At 39.6% G+C, this 18,194-nt stretch overlaps 1 protein-coding gene across 1 annotated transcript in view; it reads left to right on the top strand.

Annotated features, from left to right (window-relative positions):
* The window catches only part of LOC109471360 (disintegrin and metalloproteinase domain-containing protein 12-like), a 65,041-nt gene that overhangs the window by 13,986 nt on the left and 32,861 nt on the right, over positions 1-18,194 (top strand). The window contains exon 2 of the mRNA XM_019770650.1: positions 11,211-11,326. Coding sequence (XP_019626209.1) covers positions 11,211-11,326 — 116 coding nt within the window. The remainder of the gene's footprint in view (positions 1-11,210; positions 11,327-18,194) is intronic.

The following is an 18,194-nucleotide window of genomic DNA, read 5'->3' as shown; positions in this document are numbered from 1 at the left end:
CGGCAAACTGTTCTCTCAATGGCCAAACTCCCTTGGCATGCTTATCTCTCTATTTTGGACGATTTCTACTCTTTCCTGCCGCCTCCTCAAGCCTGGTAGAGGCTAGTCTACTACATGCCGTTAGAGTTTGCGTACATGGCGGGGATGTGGGTACATGTATGCTCTAAACCCGCTCACGTTTACATACGACATTACTGCCAGATTACTGGGGTTAGCGCACAGCGGGTAAGTCAACAGGGGGGAAGTTGAAACCACAGATACAGTTCTGGCAGACACGGTTGATACATGCACCTGATATTAGTTAAGATAATGAACATTGGAAAACTCTTTACTCAGCCTTTGTATGAAATATGAAATTTTTATTTTTGAGTGTTTTTTCATGACACAGTGAATGTGCGTTTTCAATGTATTGCTACGTGTACACTATGCTACAAAACTGTTTAAACCGCAAACTTTAAAATTCCCAAAGCTTTCCCCCTTCTCTTGAATTTCTTCCTAGAGAAATAAGTGAATTTACAGTACATTCTCTTTAAAAAATGCACCTTAGTTTATTTATTCAAAATGTGACAACAATACAAGGTGAGCAGTAGGCAGCAAGTATTAAAAAAAAAAACATTTTTAACGAGGCTGATACAATGAATAATAAGCAGTAAAAGTAAGGCATATATATATATATATATATATATATATATAAATAACATTAACTTGTATTTCTATAGTAATTTTTTAAGGCAGCAATTCGACGTTTAGTGTGGCTCAGTTAGAAGAGGCACAGAATCTTTCAGATGTTGCAGTGAACGTGTGGAGTGTTTCTGTGAGTTTTGTTTTTGTGTCAAAGTTGTGAGCTGGCGACCCCAGGAGAGTTGTTCCATAGTTTACAGAAGTACAGGTATGTCCCGCTGGAGACATCCTTAATTGCACCAGACTCCTTGTGTTGACGGCGACTCCCGAATACAAAGAGGAGTTCCTAAGATCAAGTTCATCCCGTATTTCATGTCACTCTTCCCATTTATCTATGTTTATACACCCGAGGCACAGTCAGAAACAATACTGAGTCACTGACTGAGGCCTAGAAAAAAAAATGTTGTGTTTACTGTTTCCCGACCAACCTTAGAAAAACCTGCCGACCCTAGCCTTTTTTGTGTGGACCCCTGCAAGGGACATAAATTTTTCGAGCTGATCCAAAAAAAAAAAAGCAACCTTTTCTAGCTCCATGATCTGAAACCTGAGTGATGAAGCAATGTACAATCCGTTTTCCAACATTGACATTGAAAATGAAATTGTCCTCATGTCAGTTTTACTTTGGCAAACTCTATTGAGTAAGTTGGATCACTAGAGATCGCCAAAGTCTAAAAAAAAAGGAAGAAAAACCTACCGACCCTAATTTTTTTCAGGAAATGAAACAGGAAACACAACATTTTTTTCTTTGGCCTGATTGTTTCTCTGGGCTTAGCATACCAGGTGAGATGGGAGATTGTAGGGGAATGCGAAGAATAGAGAAGTGACAATAGACTTTGTGAAAGGTTGAGGGTTGTTTTGAACAACAAGGCCAGGTGGGAATGTGTTTACTTGCAGGTGAAATTCTGGAACTGTCCCAACTTTTTTGGTGTGATTAATTTGATTAATGTTTTACAGGTAACTGGTACAGTTAAGCAAACAACTGCATTGTGAGGTTCATGATTTACACGCACTATAACTGTACCCAAGTTTGCAGAAGCTAGCTTTATATATCATATGCCTATAACAGCTTGGATTTTTTTTATGGGGAATATACCATTTTACAACTGAATTATAGATGTTTGTAGTGCAACTTGTAAAACCAGCATCGTGAACTCTGTTCAAATTTGAGCCAAGAACATCATGTTACAAGTGTTTTGTAACTACCGACACTGATGAACTTTCATGATAGTATGCTACAATATTGTCATGGTTAATTAGGTCTCTCCCTGCTGCCTAACCACGTATCCAATATAGAATCAGTAGCTAAATGGCTACATCAGTGTTAAATTGCAACAGCTCCTGTTTAACTTTCCACATTGACAGGTGGCAGAGTTAACGTAGGTTGTCAGAATGACAAGTATGTTAAGCTGACAGCTGTAGGGACTGAGGTGTAAACACACACACATGCACATGTCAGGTTTTGACCTAAGAAAATGTAATTACAAGGTTCATGGCATTTCCCTGGATACTTTTCAGTGGTCTTTGACCTCCCTAGAATGTGGCAGAATGCTTAGATCATCATCCACCTTTCTCCCACTGAGTCCCAGCCTTTCCTTCCTTCTGTCTTTCATTTGTGCATTTTCCTTTCTTTCCATCTTCTTTTCAGTGGTCTTTGACCTCCCTAGAATGTGGCAGAATGCTTAGATCATAATCCATCTTTTTTTCCAGTCTTTCCTTCCTGTCTTTCATTTGTGCATTTTCCTTTCTTTCCATCCTCTTTTCAGTGGTCTTTGACTTTCAATTTGTGAAAATGAGGCAGAATTCTTAGATCATCATTCACCTTTCTCCCAGTCTTTCTCCTGTCTTGCATCTGTGCATTTTCCTTTCTTTCTAACCTATTTTAAGTGGTCTTTCATCTCCTGAAAATGTGGCAAAATTCTTAGATCATCATCTACCTTTTTCCCAATCTTTCCTTCCTTTCGTCTTTCGCTTGTGCATTTTCCTTTCTCTCATCCTCTTTTCTTCTCTCTTTTCTTTTCTTCTTCCCTCTTTCTACCCAGAGTCTTCTCTGTCTCACCGACTGTCCCTCTGAGAATCCTGTCTTTCTCCTTCCCTTCTCTTTTAATCTCATTTAATTCCTAACACAAGGAAAATCGTAGATTTTGTACCTCCGGGTATTGAAATGTGTGTTGCAGAATGTTGGGTGCATGTTGGGACTGTTCTTTAAATTAGTGAATTCGCGCGAATACCATTTTTTCGAAAAGTTTCGAAATGTTTGTAATTGGCTAAATGATCTGTGAAATCACTAATCCCCCTAGCCGACTGGAGCCCAAAAATAGAAAGGACAGGCCTAGGGGGCATCCCGTGGCGAATCTGGCTGCCCGACCCTCAGCGACCAGCGATAATGTAAACAAACACCCGCTCCGGGCGCCAGCCGCCAATCGTCCGGTGCGCGTGTCCCCTTCTAACATGTAAGTAAGGCCATGTTGATTTGATTATATGGATGACATCCTCTGGGAACCCCAAAACTGATGCGCGCGTGCGAATAGTAAAATCTGAGCTTTTTATTGTATACTTTTATATGTTGTTTGTTATATACATGTAGTTGATGGTGTTGAATTTTATGTGTTAGATTTAGCCTTCCTGGTTGTGTTAACACAGGTCAGTATTTTCATCTGCAGCCTATAACATGTACCCCACGAACGGGCCGCCACGAACTTATGCCACAAGGAACTGGTAATGAAACTCAGAATGACAACCGGAGCCGTTAAATGGAATCAGACGTTAAAAATAACTGCTGAAGTACCTCCCCGCATGTGCAAGTCATCCTTATTGTCACTTCCTCCATTTTCCGCCGATTCTTCGTATAAATTGGGGAAGTAAAGGTCTGAATCCGCGGTATTTGTAAGTTAGAAGTCGTAATATACGCCGAAAACAACCAACACAAAGGTTGCGCAACAGTACGTTGACCCCTGACCCATTGGCTAACCAGGAAGTGCCGATTACGTGTCCTGTGAACGCGTACTAAAGTATCCCCCCAGCGGGTCCCACCAGGCACGATAATGAGACGTTGATTGACGGCACATGTGGTTCACATCTGAACAGTTTCAAACAAAGACACCCCTCTGTGTGAAAGGTCAGATCAGTGGTCGCGACCTCAATCGTCCTTATACATGCAAAGGTCAAAAGCTGAGGTCCACTTTCACACTGAAAGGGGTGTCCATCGGCGGTCTAAACGCATCATTTTCACGCACTAAAACACATATACTAAAAAACCAAAACAACGTGCACCATCTACAGCCCAACAGCAAAACGTATACCAAGTCCCAGACATATCCGTCCACCCAAACGCGAGAAACGGCTGCGAACGCAATTTTCGTCTTCCCTCACAAAACCTCCGCGCTCGGGATATACATCCCTACCCGGAGGTAATAAGTACAGATAATGAGATATGTTAAACTTGGTTCAAACACAAAGACCACTGTTGCCTTCATCAGGATAATTACTTCCGAACTTAAACTCATGTACTGTGTACTCGTAAATGTACTATGTAAAGTTTAACATTGTGCTATGATTACTACCAACACAGGGGAACTTTCATGATAATCTTTTAATTCCTATTTAGGTGAAGGATTTAAGTACCTGAACACCTGCTATGCACTGTGACCTGCTATATCACAGTATAATACTAGCCCTGGCAGGATGTTGTAAACCTAAATTGGAAATCATAGGGACTTTACAAAGATTTCAAAGTGAAGTACATCTGTGATAATGTAAGGGATCTGGAAAAAAATTGTTGCCATGTCAGGTAATCAGTATCATTGTACATTTGGGAACACATCTATAGCAGCGACACCTGTGCTGCAGTACAATGTGAACCAGTCAGAATTGCCCTGAGGAAGGTGACAGACGCAGTCGGTCACCGAAATGTCAGCTGAATAAAAGACTTGGTTGTGTAGAAAGAGATTTTAAGGTGAGGTTCCTCCATGATAATTTAACGGAGGAACATCTTTTCCATAACATGCTAACAGTCCGGTTAAGCCGAAGGATTATGTTCACTACAGCAACAGGTGTTATATTCGTTACAGAGTGTTTTAGTGTTGAAAAAGCCTCCCTTGCTGTATCTGGAGAGTGTCAGATTGTCTGTTGTCTATCTGACTTGCATGCCAAGTTTCAGGGCTCGAAATTCTTCACCTGAACCTACTTGACAATTTGTATTCATAGTTTGTTAAAACAGTGTCTGTATTTGTTGTTACAGCGCATGAATGAGTTACACGAACTATATATATAGCTATATATAGTTTGCTGGAAGTTTGTGCGTTCGCTGGACACTTTTTTTTATTGACACAACAAAATTACATTGTTCATAACAAGTAAGGTCTTTTTCAACTGTAGTCTACTGGAGAATTGTTACACACATAAGTCACATCAAGTCATTGTCAAGTCAAGTTCTCTGTAAGCTGAAACCAGTGAGGTTTGATAGATCATGGTCAGCTGCCATGCTGGAAAGAGATGTTTGTACAGACATCCCAGGTGTCACATCCTAACAAAGATGCATGCACTGAACTGAAGATGGCACTAAGCCAATAAGATAAGCTGGAGCCAGCCACCACACGGACAGTAGTACAGATACAGAACTCACTGTCACCAAGTACAGTAGGAGCATCATCACTAGCTAGCTTTAAACAATGTTTAGAGTTAGGTGTGCATACAAAGGTTAGGTTTAACAAGTCGTTCGGTGTAATGTAGCCAGCTGTCGCTGAATCGCGTGCCTGCGAGGCTGGTGTGTTACACCGAAGGGCAGTTATACCAGGTATAGTAATACATGTACTAGTACAGACCTGTCAGCTGCCATGCTAGAAAGAGATGTTTGGACAGATATCTCAGGTGTCACATAGGAAGGAGAACTGAACTGAACTTTATGGCACTAAGCCAATAAGATAAGCTGGAGCCAGCCACCACACGGACAGTGGTACGCAGACAGTATTCATTACTTTAACCCTTCAAAACATTAGCTATTGATATTCTAACCACGTTGCGGAAACTACAAATGTTTGAAAAATGTTCGAAACACGAAAACCACAGAGACAAACATGATCTTACAGTCTGGCACAGATGTGAGTCAGCAACATCTTCTCAGTCTTAAAGAATTCTAAACTTTCTTTTGTTGTAAGGCCATCTCATTGAGTACTCGTAATGTTTTGTTTCCGGGATCACATGTGACTTTATGGCATCATCATCATCATGTGACTTTATGGCATCATCATCATCATCATCATCACATGTGACTTTATGGCATCATCATCATCATCACATGTGACTTTATGGCATCATCATCATCATCATCTGGCGGCAAATGTACTGTAAAATTGATAAACTGAGCATACAACTATCAGAAGGAATTGTATGATTGTTGTTTTTTTAACGAGAAGTTCAAAAATTGTCAATAAACATTAATTCATTCTTACAGTCATATTTGTTTCAAAACACTTCTATTACAATCATCTTATCTGAATTCGTACTCAAGCTAATTTTCAAGAAATACCGGTAGTCATTTTTCCTGGTACCGTGTTGCATACAAAACGGATGACAACAATGTCAAGAACTTGGTGTTTTTCTTTAGTTTATAATAATATTGTTACAGCTGTCACACGCTGACGGACACGTAAATATGTTTTGAAAGGAGGGTGAGATACAGACAATATTGACGGTGGCTTTATTCCCAAATATGTTTTTCAGTGGAAATGTTTAGAGTGAACACATGGAAACTGGACGGGAATACTTGTAACATGACCTGATGCAATATTGGAAGTCATGGGAAAAGTTCTGTTGTTTATAGTTGTTTAGCTTCAGCATTTTTATCTTATTTAGTGCAAAGCTATAAAAAGTAAAAGTAAGATATACAGTGATAAAAACATAAAATCTGGGAAGTCTTACATTAAGATTAAACTAAAATGTGACTGAAGTTGCACTCTAAACATTTCATTTTATTCTCCCTGCTGAATTTAGCTTGGGTGCCATCCTCTGTAGTTTCCAACTTTTGGCACAAAATTGGTTACAGGGTTAGGCAGCAGGGAGAAGGTTAAATATTCCACATTTTACCTGAATGTGGTCATGGTCAGTAGTGAGCATGTTTATTTGTACATGCGCATCTGTGAAGACAAACAAGCTTAAGATGTCTGCAAAACCATGTCAGCTCTAGAAATACCTCCTGCATATGCAAGTTACATGTATTGCAGGTGAAATTGGGGCTCTGCAGGAATTTCTGATGTCTACCTGCACTGGTAAATGTATTAGGATTATCTATAGATGATAAGCTGTAGGTGTATATGTGGACTTTTATTTGCTGCATTGCCACCTATATGAAGTATCAAAAATGATTGCAATGGCTGTCAAACAGTTTTTAGTCTGATTCTTCTTACTTCTCAAATTCTGCCTGGTGTCTGGTGCAGGTAATTCTCAATGTTACCTGTACCAGTGCAAGCGTACAGAAAAAAGTATTTTGAGCCCTGTACAGTTCACTGCAACACTGCAGTACCTGTACAGATGCATGTCAACTACATTGTACTTGAAGTACTGTACTTGTGAATGAAGTCAGAACCTTGACATTCGATGCACGCGTCTTTCCGACGCCATGTCTCTGACCCCTCGAACGTTTTTTGTCAGGCCGTCCGACAGAACCATCCGAGAAATTCTAAGCCGTTGTTTTGCCAACAACAATTTCTTTGATTTGACTGCAAACAACAGCAACTAAACAAAGTGCCGCATAGTTCCCGTTCCCTCCTATTCTCTGTGGTGTCTGTCTCCTGTGACTGGTACAGGTCAGAACACCATGGTTAGGATGATACTAGACAATCTTAATCTTGTTTTGTGATCCTTTAAACACAGTCCAGATCTGTTCTCACCTGTACCAGTTGCAGATGACTGGGAACTGCAAAAGGAGAGAACACCTGCCAAGGCTACAATTGTATGCTTTATGTTGTGTTTGGTTGCTTTGTCATCCGAGAGGACATCCCTAACTGAAGCTAGGCACTCATTCTCACCTGAGTTGAGTGAGGAAATACAATACAGGTGTAAACTAAAGTCACGATCTTCCCAAAGGCATAACACTAGGGCTTGACAGGGATTTGTCTGTGTCTCAGTCAAAATGTCTGTCACAAGTATGCACTAGGTGCCCAGGCCATGGCTCTTGAGACCTTTTAGAAATGCTTCTCCTTAGTAAGCTGGTGTTGTTCTTGGATTAAAGTGCACCTGTGTGAACTGGTACAGGGCTTAAAATATATATTTTTTTCTGCAAATGTGTACTCAGGTACAGTTAACGCGGGATTACAATTTAACCCCATTCCACTAGTAAGTAATTAGTGACTGCAACTGTTGAGCAAACAAACATTTAGCAGGTGTCTCACAGGTTCATATGCCTGTAAAAAGTTTGCAAAGCTCTCACACTTACTTTATTAGAAAAGTATTGAAAGAAAAGGTATTTTGTGGTCTGTGAGTTGAAATGTAATGCATGCAATTGGGTATGTGTCAAACGTAGAGCAGAATTCCTGTGCAGACATTGGAACAATGCACGTCATGTTTTGAAGTATGAATTATAGATTTGTGATGCATCACTTTATCCACCGACTGTAAGGAGTTGTAATTTGTCACTGTTAACGTTCATGTTCGGCCAGAGCAAGTCAATTTTGTGGATTTCATTGTACAACATGTACATGATGTGCAACAATTTTTGGGTGCCTTGGCCCGTTTTTTTCCCGTGCTTTATACTCTATACTTAATATAATATATGCTTTATATTGTAGTTAGTATGTTTCTCTTACCAATTTATGCATTACATGTCCACTCTCTACATCACGTATTAGTTTTAAGTAGAGATAGAAAGATTAGCAGAACGTACGTAGAACATGTAGAACTTCATTCTTAGACTAGTTATGGTTTTGTACCATTCCTCATGTCTGTCAATGTTTGTTGCAATTAGCCTTCAGGCAAGAACTAATGCAGTAAAGCTATCTATCAATATTGTCTGAAAAAAAATCTGAGAATCAACAAATTAGATTGGTGTGGCCTTGCAGCTTATATGGGGAAAATAGGCCGCAGGCATGGAAGGCAGTGGTCCAGTAGTGGCTGGCGCTCTGCTGTGCTGTTAAGTCATTCGTTTTACGCCTGTCGTGTTACCAGATGTATATCATTAGTTATTGGAATATAAATAGCCCCAGTTATTTCATATCTCTAGATATATCTAATGGATGATAATGCTTTGATTTCCACACTGTTAGGTGTTCATGTAAGTTTACTTAATATATATAGATACAAGATACAGATTAGCTCTAATTTTAGCATAGTGTGGCAATGAAAAATAGATGTATTATATATAATTATAAATATACAAGTCAAGAAGTTCAGGGTTTGAAATAGATTTTCTGTATACATGTATATTTTCAGGTGCAGGTAACATTGAAAATGACCTGCACCAGACAAATTTTACCTGCACCATTCAGACTTTGAGAATAATAATAGTGGATTATAAAACTTTTAGAAAACTAACAAACTGTTCAGAAACCGTTACCATTATTTCTTTTATTCAGACTTTGAGAAGTATGGATTATACTAATAACTGTTCAGAAAGCATTGCCATTATTTCTTTTATCCCACTGTCGATGAAACAGTAAAATAATCAATTATTTTGAACAAGATGACATTTAGACACATGTCCACGAGATCTGGAAAAATTCCAGGCTTGCTTCTGGTATTAGCCAGGACAATCATTAAGAGTAAAATTAATTGTACATGTCTCTTATGTGTCAGATACATTTCAGGCAAATTTCGTAGGCAATGAGCTTGTTATAATGCCATGACAGTCGATAGGTCTTTGTATAGACCACACCATCATTTGTCATCATTTAACATGTCCAAAGTTTCTTTTTGTTACCATAGCAAACGGAAAAACAGACTTCAGGATCACTTTGCTCAATGATATCTATTGTCTACATTGACAGATCGACGAAAGTACAATATATGTAGTCCCAAGCTTGCTGTAAAATTTCTAGTAAGCCTTATAAGATGATTTTTAAACTTCTCCTTGCTGCCTAACCCATAACCAACAGAGGAATTTTACACAAATAACTACTTTGAACTTTTTGTAGTGTTCTATAAATTGAGGAACTTATTATATATAAGAACTTGCTTATGAAAAATGCTGTATTGCTGCAACTCAGCAGTGCAAGCTCTGATGTCATTCAGTATTAGAGGTTTGGTAGTTTTGACATTGACACACTGGCACTGGAAACACTGGGACAGAAATTAATGACCTACTTTGTATACCGTATGTCGGCGGCCTGTCTACTGGTTTCGTGACTTATGTCGATCGCATGTACTTGTGGGGGCCTCACTTACGCATTACACATGTCGTGAAGAATAAAAATATCACCATTTACCTATTAAATCACACAGTAGTCCAATTATAAAACCAGAGTGAAGGTTGAGCTGGGCTGTCTGTGTCTACCTGTCGCTGTGTCCGTCATTTCATTAATATATTGTTCGTCAAACAATAACCTGCGTAGACTGACACATAAAGAGTGATCGAGTACTAGTACTACTGTCCGAAATGATTGAAAATCCCAAAAGTGTCGGAAGGAAACTGTACACTATTCAAGTTCTTGACTGCAACAGGTAGCCAGATGCGCAAAGCGTAATATAAACGACACCTGTCTCGTTAATCATTCATGCTAAGCGGACAGTTACAAATGATGTTGGGACGACACAATGTCGTTGGACAAAGGCTCCAACTACTGTGATATAACGTCATTACGTGATCGCGGACCAGTTCTGGCTCTGGTCTTCATCAGAAACTGCGTTGATGTCACTGGATTTGGCATTTTGTGAAGTCCGTGGTTTTGTTTTGTTTTAGAAACTAAATGAACTGTCCTAACTCAGGTCGTGACAAATTATAACATACATTTATATTACCTCTTACCATTGTCAAAAAATGGAAATGCATTCTTAGAATAAAGTGTACAAGTGGAAGGACTTAACTTTCAGGATAAGAGAACCTACGTTTTGTACTGAAATTTGATAAAGCTCGGAATTTTCATTGTCCCTTTAAATTTGTTCAAGTAAAAACCGTGCTTCAGTGTGTAAACTGCAAGCTGTAGGAAAGCTGCATTGTACTGTAAGCCACTTGAAGAGGCATGATAGTCCTCACCTCAGTTGAGGATGCCACAAAAAAAGTGTAACTCCTTCCACGTTTTAAGTAGTATCCACTTCTTTTCATCAGTGACTAATGGAATCTGTAGTTCAAGTTGAACATGTATAAGTGGGTAAATTCATCTTCCACTGCCTCAAAAGAAGAAGTCAAATCCAGCAATACTAGTACCAAGTATATTGTAGAATGTAGTATAATGTTAGACATAGTCTCTTATATCATAATGATTGTAATTTCTTTTTTTCATACATATTGTTTGTACAGTTAGCCCCCTGGCATGTATTTGCAATAAACTTTCTTTATCCAAAAAGTATGAAGTGAAGAAAAATGTTGTTGTTGTTCCCCCCAGCATGGCAGAGTCTGCGAGGCAGGGCACGTCAGCTGGGGAAGTTGAGACACTACGAGGAGGTGGAGGCCTACAGGATAGGGGGGAGACACAGGAGGGATGTCAGCACACTCACACAGGTAAGGTTTTCAACAGTGTGTTACAATTTCACATTGAGTTGAGTAGCCTGGGTGCCAGCCCCATAGCACACTGGACACAAAGTATCTCACTGAGCTCACTGAGATACTTGTGTCCAGTGTGCTATGGGGCTGGCACCCAGGCTATGAGGTGAGAAGCATGCAACCTGCAACTAGTAGTGCGAGCAACACACCCACCCACTGGTGCTCAAAATGTGGGTTTCCTGGCCTGGATCAGCCATCTCCAGACCCATCAACCGAAACGGTGAAGAGCCAAGGCCATTGGTCATCCTCGACAGTGAGGGACGAATAAGAGAGACAATTTCACATAGATTTTCAGGGCTCGAAATACTGGATAATGCACCTTAGTCAGGGCTCGAAATTCACTTTGAGAATAGGGTGCACTGGTGCACCCAACCTAATGCATCATGTAAAGACTAAAGTAGAATGTCAGCAAAAATGAATTTTTACCCAGAAAAAAATTGGGTGCACAGCTCCAAATTTTGGGTGCACCAAGGTGCACATGCACCCAATATTTTGAGCCCTGTTAGTGCAGGTAAGATTGGGGCTGTGCAGGTATTTCTGATGCCTACCTGCACCTAACATGCACTGGTCCATGTACCAGGATTACATATTAATGTCAGTGTTTGTGGATTTTTATTTGACTGTTACTACCTCTGAAATATAAAAGAAATAATGCCAATGGGCTCTGAACAGTCTGCATCCATAAAGTTGACTAGAAAATTCAGTTGCCACATTGTAACAGGTTTCCTACAAATTCCTAAAGCCAGGAAGAAGTAAATTGAGCCAATACAATACAAGTAAGAGAAGAACTCATAAAACCAGTGTATTATTCGCACACTTGAAACCTTTCATATATCGCTACAGCCATAAAAGTGGCAATCCCAATCGCCACACCATTGTACCTGCGGTAAGTAGAAAATCCATAACCTCTCTGGTAGCCTGTAAAGCCACACCGCCTTAATTTTATGGATGACATCCTCTGAAGACCCCCAAACTAGTGCGGGCGGGCGAATTAAAAAAAATTCAGGCCAAAAATAAAAATGCTACTAAACCACAGGAATACAAAGCTGGTATTGTGAACTTGCGGCAGTACATAGCGACGTATACGACAAGCACATGCTGGCTTTTTGCGGAATTTATGAGTCGGTACTGTACGTATGTACTGAGTTCTTGCCTGTAACCTGGGTGCCATCCTCCAGGGTTATCACCAGCTCCATAATGTCGCTTACTGCTATGGACTACCCAGGCCCAGAGCTTCAGAGGACGTGATCTTTTTTTTTTTCTTTCTTTTTCTGAGAACAGGTGAAAATCAATGCGCGCGCGGATGTCATCCATAAAATTAAGTCGATGTGGCCTAAGTCCTAGGGGGGTGGTACGTAATGCTCTGCAATCTCCGATATCTGGGGCTAATGGCGTTTGGCCAGAAGTGGTCTGGCATCGACTTTCGATCGAAGCTTGTAGCCAGAACATGTCCGGATGATGACCTATCGGTATTACACTTTTCAGGGCTCTCCCAAGCAATGAAGCAAGGGTGCTCCCTCCCTCTCTCTCTGAAGCACCTCCACCAAAATGTATAGATTTAGGGTTTTCTCTTAGTATTTTAATGAAAATTCGCTTATTTTTTTAGCCTGGTTACCAAACCTATTATAGCTCCCGAGTCCTACATCCTCTCCGCAAATAGTATTGGCCGAGAGGATGTAGGACTCGGGAGCTATAATAGGTTTGGTAACCAGGCTACTTATTTTTTTCATCAACTGATTAGGGAGCACCTCTCCCCTAAGAATTTCTGGGGGGACCCCTGGACATTTGTGCACTTATCGGCTCTAGCTATTGGCTAAATACGTGTTTGTAGATTACAGTGAGATTTCATCATCATCGTCATGCCTTTAGATTTTAATCCGTTGAGGCACTCTTGACAAAGTCACTCCAGTACCCTCTGTCCCTCATGGTGAACACTAGAACAGTCCCCGTGAGACCAGTGTCTAAATTCTATATATATACCATTGACAAAAGTGTGGTATGTCCTCAGTAAGAGTTATGGGCCATTTATTCCGCATTAGTTAGAGAAAAGCTGGTTTTGTTGTGCTTATAGATCTAAACTATCGGTGAGCTGTACGTGTTCTATAAATTGTAGTGGGGTTTTCGGGCTGTTAACTCGGTATTGGGACAAGAAGAGGCAGATATTGGCATATATACAGCAAAAGGGTCAAACAAATGAGACCTGTGACCTTTGTTCAGAACTCAGGGTTGTTATCACGATAATGCACCAAGGGGCAAACTCCAACAGCTTAATAGGTGAAGGTTAGACATCCAGGTAATAATATACGCCACAAAACAGTTACTAAAGCAACTGGATATGATTTTTGAAACGGTCAGACGTTTCAGGTAGCATCCACTACCTTTAAATTTCTGAAGAACTGCAGGAGAACTGCAGGTGTATAAGCACAAACTATTGATTGATAATTATGCAAATAAGTGAACACATTTTTTTGTTTACAATTTTTTTTCCAACAGCTTAAACCCAAATATTTCAACTATGTACATTAAAGTAAGCTATCAGAAGGTTGTATGTCTCGATATTTAAACTCCTATAATTTCATATTGAACAATAGCAATGACGATAACAAATTCTTGGCAGCAAAATTTCAAAGACTACTAAATTACAATTCTGAGATGATATCATGATTGTTATTTCTATCAAAGGTCGTTGTATAATGTAATATGTAATGTTGAATGTTATCATTATGATAATATGCTGAGGGGGCAAAGTCCTTATTAGTCCCTCTTAAGCTCTGTGGTTTCAGGTGTCATTGCACTTTTAAGTCACTTCTAACATCTCAGAGAGACGTTTTTAAAGTTATTATTGCATTCCTAACGTCTCTCTGAGATGTTAGAAGTGCCAGAAAAATATTCCGACCTTTCAAAATAATCCATACATTATATGTACAATGTATGGTGGGACGGTTAATTTTGTCCAAAACCTATCTTTTAGAGCCTGAAAAAAATTGCACAGTGAAGGATGTTAATAAGATTTAGTCAGTGCATTAGATGGAAGTATAAAATATGTCATAATTTATAGTCATATTTGACAATGTACATGTACTTTTTAATTTTTTGAATCATTCAAATGAACTGAAACTCTGATCTTTTGCAGTTGACTTTGTTTTCAAATTTATTTAGCCTGATCTTGAAAAAGCTTACATCCAAGTCCTCCCAAAAGCTCAAACACAGGCTTTGGACAAGTCTCCATCCATGCACCAATGACTTATGCAAAGAATCTATCAAATGTGACATGATTCTATCACCTCATGCTAGACGCATTTTTACATCTCAAAACGAAGCTCCCGGCTATTCAAATCCATCATTCCTCACAATTTTGAGGAAAATTACATAAATCCCGATAGGAGACGTATCTGATAAGAAATGTACTCGTGAAGTAAAGGTCAGTCTGGGTGATAGAGAACTCGTCTTGAAAACAATATAGTTTCATATCAAACTGCAGAAAATCAATATTAAGTCTGTGATCTTTGGCCAATGCTGCCAGCACTATACTGGGCTATAATCTCCAAGCAGATCCTAGGGTGGCAAAAGACAGTATCAAATTGGCCAGGCAGTATCCATTGGCCAGAGAGGGTCCATGCGTGATCCAAGTTGTTAGGGGTAGTGACAAAAAAAGGGCCATATATAAATTTGAAAAGGTAAGGATCTTCCCCCATCAACCTCTGCTTGGAGAGTACTGGGCTACTCTAACTCTATTTTGTGATCCAGAATTTACTGTGAAACCTGACCGAAGACGATTTTATTTATCGTTTTGATGAATGAAATGGAGAGTTGAGAAAGTTTGGGTATTATTTTACACCTAGTATAATAGTTTGTGAAGAAGTAATGGATTGACCATAATATACATTGTGCTTTTGTCATTTTATGTACTTGTCCAGACATTTTTATTGATACATAATGTATGTAAGCACGTAATCATTATGTAGCTCGCAGTAAAGAACAGTTCTAGGATGACCAGTTAATGTCCAGTTGAGTCTTTAAAATGGCCTGTGGCCACTTAAGCATCTGAAGATAGGGAACGTAACTTTATATGATGTCTGACTCGTAACCTGATTTATGGTTTTGGCAGTACTGCCAGTTACACACAATGTACAAGTGCAATCTCTTTCACATTTACAACTGTTACAGCTGACATTTAACGTGGCGACACTGCCAATAGTAACAGTATGCGCATGTACCTTTGACTTACAAGTTATATCTCATAAAAAAACAGTATTGGCAGAAAACTGAGTAATACCTTTTGATCTACTGGTAAATAATGTTGATTTCTGTGTTATTAGGTGCAAGAAAAGCTACCATGTAACACCTTCAGGCAGCAATAAAGTCAATTTTGTTGGTTGTCAGATTGACAGATTGAGGAAAAATTACATTTGTGAAAGGTCACCTCAATCAATTACTTGATTTTGGGCAAGAAAAGTAATTGTGTGGACCTTTTCTGGGACCCTTGCATTAACTTCATATTCTGGTCTTTGTACCTGACATAGAAAAATCACCACTGACACAGTCATTATCAAACAAACAAACATACATGCACACACAAACAGATGCACCGAAAACAAAACCTCCACACACGGAGGTAAAACCTTACTCCGTATACCTCGAGCTACAAAATTGGTTACACCGGCAGTAAACTTCTCCAGCCTGTGTCGTTATAATTATTGTTGTTGAAGTTATGCTTTTTCCCACTGACTTTTTCTGAGATTTTTGCCATACATTCTGGTCAGTGTAATCACAAAAACACATTATCCAGCAAACACATATAAACAGAAGCACTGAAATTGTGAAAACAAAACCTCCAGTCACGGAGGTACATGTACGTGTAAAAGGGTACTGTGCACCTGGAGCTACAAAATTGGTTACACCGGCAGTAAAATTCTCCAGCCTATATATGTCGTTATTGAGCCCAGACGTAGTAATGGTCGAGTCTATTACATGCTATCGACTTCTCCGCCCGTAATTTCGCGGCCAGACAGACCGTTAATTTGTTCGTCCACTTCGCCTTTTGGTCGGGAAGTCTTGATTTATTTGCGGGCTGCTTACATGCTTCCGCACCCATACAACTGCCGGCAACTGTCGGAAAGTAATCACAAATTCAAAGAACTGGTTAAATGTTGCTTAACTTGATTGATGGATGAGACCAATTAACAGCGATGGAGTGTTAATTGGTCTCAACTTAAACAGCAAAGTATAATATTTAGCAATCACACAATAATATGTAATTGCAATTTGGCTACCAATTCTCTATTGGTTACAGGGTTAGGCAGCAAGGAGAGGTTGAAACAAAACTTTGAGATTTTTTGCAGGGGTTTGGTATAACCTGAACTGTGACTGCATTTGGCTACCGATTCTCTGTTGGTTATACATATAGGCTTAGCCAGCAACTAGAAGGTTAAACGAAGCTTTGAATTCTTCTCAGGTGTTTCGTATGACATTAGACATCGCCATAGAAGCTGTATAAGTTAACCAGAGCCATGACTGCATGTCTGCAAATCTGACTTTGCATTATGAATCTACATGCAGATGTCTGGCGGCAAAAGCTTTAAGGTTAGAACTGGCCATTTGAATATGTAATACAAGAGTTCCACGATCTCATACCTTCGCCAAAAAATGTTAACCCTTGCGGGTGACAAAGTCTACAATTTTAATCATTGATTTTGTAAATAAGAGCCTCATTTGCATGGATTATATCAGTTGATCATATTCTCCATCCAATGACAGCCTTATCATAACAAAAAGGCTATTATAGCACTTCCTCATAAATTATGCAAATGAGGTCATGATTTGAATAAATTATGTTTATTGATATTCACCTTCACTTAACTTCCAAATGTGGCAAGTATGAAATTCGGGGTGCAGCAGTTACAACTATGGAATTATAAGAATTTGCCATTAATTATTCAAATTAGGTCCTCATTTACATAATCTATATCCTCAGATGTTTTTCTCGTTCTCAAGTAGATGTCACAACTGTTTCATAGTTCTATTATCGAACAAATCAGATTTATAGAATTTCCTCATTAATTATGCAAATTAGCTCTTGATTTGCATAATTGCCATCTGATTATGTCAAGCATTACTTCAACTACCTACATACCAAAAATCACGACAATACGTCAACCGGTTCTTGAGTTATCGTCCTTCAATTCTTTTTTCAACAAATGCTCCTGCAGTTCTAGAACAAGGCGCTAGGGGACCCAAACGCATGTCACTTCTTCCCTACCCCAAGAGCTATCGACCAACCAAAATTCGTGACCCTAGCATGTACAGAACATGAGATATCAAAACCGGAAGTTCAGCTGCAGTACCTAGGAAAGCCGCCAGGGGGCCCAAAATCTAATCATTTCTAGGTCTCATGAAGTCATACCAACCTACCAAGTTTCATTCCAATCCATCCACTGCTTCTCGAGTTATCTTGCTAAACCACACACACACAAACACACCCACAGACAAACGCTACTGAAAACATAACCTTCTTGGCGAAGGTAATAATACAGTTTTGTATAGGGAGATAAAGAGTCCTCAACTGCCCACGTGGCAAATGGTAACTCTGTCAAATGGATACTGCTGTGGCCAATTTGATACTGTCTTTTGTGGCCACCGAAAGATCTGCGTGGAGATGAAGTGTGGTATCACAAAGGGCAGTTACGCTTGCTCATTAACGCAGATAGAGTGCCACATTACCCTTTCTCAGACGGGGAAATTCAGTGTCTTTGACCCGTCCTTCATACATGTAGCTTAGCGCGCTCCCCGCCCGCCCGAGCGCGCGTAACGGCCCGTAAAGCACTGC

The sequence above is a fragment of the Branchiostoma belcheri genome, unplaced genomic scaffold (assembly GCF_001625305.1).
Source record: "Branchiostoma belcheri isolate BF01 breed outbred unplaced genomic scaffold, Haploidv18h27 scaffold25, whole genome shotgun sequence".
Lineage (NCBI taxonomy): Eukaryota > Metazoa > Chordata > Leptocardii > Amphioxiformes > Branchiostomatidae > Branchiostoma > Branchiostoma belcheri.
Note: the sequence above shows the minus strand (reverse complement) of the source record. Positions and strands in the feature narration are given on the sequence as shown.